Source organism: Triticum aestivum, chromosome 3D (assembly GCF_018294505.1).
Source record: "Triticum aestivum cultivar Chinese Spring chromosome 3D, IWGSC CS RefSeq v2.1, whole genome shotgun sequence".
NCBI classification, from domain to species: domain Eukaryota; kingdom Viridiplantae; phylum Streptophyta; class Magnoliopsida; order Poales; family Poaceae; genus Triticum; species Triticum aestivum.
Genome location: NC_057802.1, coordinates 476,525,768 through 476,530,416, shown reverse-complemented (window position 1 = coordinate 476,530,416; position 4,649 = coordinate 476,525,768). Strand labels below are relative to the sequence as shown.

Below are 4,649 nucleotides of genomic sequence, written 5' to 3'. Positions count from 1 at the left end.
AGCGACGATGAACGCAGCACAGATGGAATGGTTTAATTCTACGGGAGTGCTCGCTGCGTGTTGCATGGCGTTTGGTGTCTGTCACCGGTCCTCTCTTCTTTTACCTGACAGGGCACGAACTCTACCTCCCCATGCCGCACTCCATGACAAAGAAGGGAACTGAAATGCAAAAGTGGCGCAGCCAGTTCTCCATGGGTGGTAGTTTTGATTTCCAGGGAATCTTTTTCCAGTAATAAAGTGTTTGAGGCCTCATTTTTCTTGACGGATACGTATTACAGAGCTCGTCTCAACATGAGTGTGGGCTCGGCAGGAGAGAGGGCCCGCTTGTCATTCAAAGGCTGTGCCTTGGCTGTCGTCTCTAAGTACAGTCAGTTGCATGCGAGGAGAGGGACGCAGAGAGAGCAGAGTGGGTGTTGAGATACTAGTGACCGGTGCTAGCCTATCTCGGCCTCGCTTGCAGCTGGCCCCCGCTGCTCCGCCTGCCCCACAAATCAGACGTTGTGCTGCGGCTCTCTTCCTCCTCCTTTGCACCTCGGTTTGGTGGTGGGAGGAGCTTTACATACATCAGCGTAGCGCTGCGCTGCGCCATTCTCCTCTCCCCTCCCCTCCTCACCGACCCAAAAGCAAAACCCCCTCCCCTTGTCGAGTCCTGCTGAATCTTGTTCTCCAAGCCCAATGTAGGTGCTCCATGACGCAAATCTGTTCTTGATTTCTTGATTAGTTCGGTGCTTTTGCTGTTTCTGTGACGATTCTTGATGGTTTTCTCTGTGATATTTGCAAGAACAAAGCTATTTACCCTCTTATTTGTTTGCAAGAACGAAGAGTGATCTCATATGTGCCCCTCTTAGGGGGCTTCGACCGGCCTGTTCTTGTGTATTTTGTTTCACTTTTGAGTTGGTTGTCCTTGGCGCAAACCTGAAACCTTCTTGCTGATCTTGCATCGGCCGCTTCTTCCGCTTGTTCGTCGGGAACGCACGCTGCGAGTTTTTACTTGCCGGTGACGCCTTAATCCCATCCCCCCTCCCCCTCGAGGGCCCGAGTCTTGTTCTTACAAGCGGGGTTTTCGTTCGCGCTCTGTGCCTTGGCTTTCGTCTCTGTGCTTTGGCTGTCATCTCTCAAGAACCTGCTCTCTTTTTTCTTTGCAAGAACCGACGATGGTCTCATATGTGCCCCGCTTGAGGGGTTCGGTGAGCTTGTTCTTGACTGTTTTATTTTTCTTTTGTGTTGGTTGTGGTTGACGAAAACCAACCTGAAACCATGTAACTTCGTGATGGGTTATTGGGTTGTGTTCCTTGCTGTTCTTGCATCGTTTCTTTCTAATGTTCGTCAGGATTACAGGCTGTGAATTTTTCCTGGCCGATGACGCCTTAATCTCGACTCCCCGCCTCCCCTGAGGGCCCGAGTCTTGATATTGCAAGTGGGGTTTTCGTTCTTGAGAGGAATACACACTTGGATTGTGCAGCGTCATGCGCATGCAAATAATATTTTGGCTCTTGAAGAACGCCACGAGTTCTGCGTCCTGTGCGTGCGCAGATTGTTTCTATTCGAGATTCTTGTGCCTCACCTGAAAACAATCGCCGCTTCTGTGCGACCACAGCGGTAAAAGGTTTGCAGGAGTTGTTCTGGTATAAAAAAATATTCCCTGCGATCTTCTTCTATTGTGGCGATCTTCTCGATGAACGCTTGATTTCGCCCTGAAGGTCTGCGCTCGATCTTAAGGAACGCACTTGGATGGTTCTGCTTCTGTGTCTCGTGTACCTGGAGATGAGTTTTTGTTCTTGAGGGACGCTCGATTTTTTTGTCATCTTTCCCCATCTTCCAGCGTTCCGCGTCTGTATGCCAGTTTTGTTTCTGCTCGAGTTTCTGCGTCTCATGTACCTGGTCGGGTTGATAGATCGCAGATGAGTTGCAGGAGACAACTTGGATTGCTCTGCGTCTGATGTACTTGCAGACGAGTTTCTTCATGTTGTCTTTCCCCACCTTCGAGCGTTCGGCGTCATGTACGCATTCAGTTTTACTTCTGCTCGAGATCCTTGTGCCTACAGGAACCAAGAATCTCTGCTTCTCTCTGCAGCGACAAATAGTTTGCATGCGTTGTGCTTGACGCGAATGTGCCCATGCTCTTCTTTTTTTCCTCATGTCTTTTGGGTTTTGATTTGATTTGTTGATTTCAATGCAAATCAGGGGAAACATTCATGGTCGTGTTTATAACAAACGGTCATATTCAAATATGTAGGATGGGGGCACTCGCGGCGGCGGATGCTTCGATGAGTGGGGCTGCGATTTGTTTCATGTTCGCGGGATACGTAGCTACTTTCTCGCTGTTCTATTCTCACTTGTAAGCATTCAGACCCGAGACTGATTTAGTATGTACTGTTTGCTTGCCACTTAGTTTAGAGTCATCTGACAGTGTGTCTGGTTTAGCTGCAAGGTGAAGAAGATGAATGAGGACGGAGAGGTTGGGGAGACCAAAATCGTCCCGTTCTATTTCGTGCTTCTCAGCTGCCTCATTTGGATAGCGTACGCCGTGGTTGATATCAAGGCCGACTGGGCTGTATTCATCTTAAACGCACTAGGGGTTGTGGTGATGGTCTACTGCATTTGGTCCTTTGCACGGCTGGATCAAACCATCCGCCTCTACGCGTTCATCTTCGTCCCGGCAGAGGGTCTGGGTGTGGTCATACTTGCCATTGCGGTCTACTTCAGCTTCGACACCGTGAACGACAAGAACATGTGGCTCGGCGTGATCGGTGGCATCGCGGGAACTGTCATGTACATCGTCAGCATGGCCACCGATACAGTAAGAGTTAGCAGTTTCATGCTTCAGTTCAGTCAATTCGGCCTCATGGAATGGATGTCATTCGTTAACATCTCTGTGCATACTTGCTTCCAGCGCACTTTGCTGCAACGCCAGGAGGCTGTGGGACAAGGCATGCGAGGAGTCCTCCAGGAGCTTCAGTTGCTCTTTGCCTCTAGCGCTAATGCTGGGTCCTGGTGCATGTACGGGGTTCTTTACGCTGGGAATTACGTGGCGGTAGGTTTCCTATTACGCTATGATTCTACCATGCTCCATTTTGAATGTAAATCAATCTTGTTTGTGAACTGATCCAACTGTGTCTGAATGTAAATCAATCTTATTTGTGAACTGATCCAAGTGTGTCTGAATGTAAATCAATCTTGTTTGCTATGACTCTGCAAGCTGATCCAACTGTATCTGAATGTAAATCAATCCTGTTTGTGAACTGCAGATTGCAAATGGCATTGGTTTGGGATTTTGTGCGCTCCAGTTTGTCATATACGGATGGATCAAGCTTGGGATCACTGCAAGATAGGCGGCATCAACTGGGCGGGCAGCTACACCACCATTGGCGACTCCTTCAGACGCCTCACGACTGCATCAGAGTGACGATGTGGCGCCCGCTGTCAGGACCTGTCAACATATTTGGGTCTTATTTAATCTTGGAGTCTCTTGCTACTTCAGTTTGGAAAAAAGAATGAACTAGGAGTACATTACTATGCTTTGATGTTAGTTACTCTGTTGCATCTCTTGTTACTGCACTTTGCAGATCAGAATTAGCTGCATTAGTAAGCTTCGTTATTAGTTACTCTATGTCTGTGGCATCACTTGTTACTGCACTTTGCAAACCCGGATTTTCTGCATTACTATGCTTTGTTGTTAGTTACCCTGTGTGTGGGGTGTCTCTTGTTACTCCACTTTGCAAATTAGGATGCTTCGGCGTTAGTTATTCTGTGGCATCTCTTGCTACTCGATGTTTGTTAATCTGTGGTGTCTACTGCTTGTGAAGTGGAATGCATGTTGATGTTCTAATATTCTGCACATGATCAATTGATCCGATGAAGTATGATCGTGGCAGCCTTTGTTCCATGGATTGAGTAGAGTAAAATGAATTTCTATAACCGTGTGTATACATGCGCATTGCGCATGAGCTTGCAGTTGTGAGAAGTTGATGCTCATGATGGCCTTCACCACGAGAGCATTAGGTGATCATGTCAGTCGAAAGGGCCTGTCTCAACTGCTAACATGATAGAACGAAGCTCTGAGGCAGAGTCAAATTTATTTTGAGTTATCAGAGTCCAACTTCTACAATACTTCAACACGTGTTCATTGGAAAACGCTTTAATCCACTTTGTACGCTGCCTACTAGCTGTTCGAATGCACGAGAAGAAGCTGATAAATTTCAGATTTTTTGTGCGGTGTATGTTTCTGTTGTAGTCTTTTTTTTTTGCGGGGATGCGGGGAGTCTAATGTGTGGCACGAGCTGAGCTCAAGCCTGATTTATTCAGCCTGGATCTTGGGATGTTTTTTAATACTTGAAGTTGTGTTACTGTTTTCATCTGGGGTTGTTAGCTTCGAAATCGGTATATTTCATCCGGCAAGGTAAATAATCTTGCCAGTCTCTCATTGCCGCGCCAGCGGCGGTGCCGCCTCTATTCTCTGTTCCTCTTTGTTGCGCAAGGAAACAGAAGGACGACCGTGATGAGAACGACGCTCGCCACCCCACCTTCACGACTGGCTGGCAATCATCCAGTGAACTAATCACCACCCTCCTCTGCCAAATATGCACGGTTGCAGCAGCAACGTCTATTCCGCTCCAAAATAGTAAAATGTCTTCTTTTTATAATGAGAT

At 47.6% G+C, this 4,649-nt stretch overlaps 1 protein-coding gene across 1 annotated transcript; it reads left to right on the top strand.

Annotated features, from left to right (window-relative positions):
* Positions 1-2,237: 2,237 nt before the first annotated feature.
* LOC123076381 (bidirectional sugar transporter SWEET7) lies at positions 2,238-3,332 on the top strand. The gene is made up of 4 exons (XM_044498666.1): positions 2,238-2,338; positions 2,425-2,800; positions 2,894-3,034; positions 3,249-3,332. The coding sequence occupies exons 1-4, from the start codon at positions 2,238-2,240 to the stop codon at positions 3,330-3,332; spliced, it is 702 nt and encodes a 233-aa protein (XP_044354601.1).
* The last annotated feature ends 1,317 nt before the right edge of the window (positions 3,333-4,649 follow it).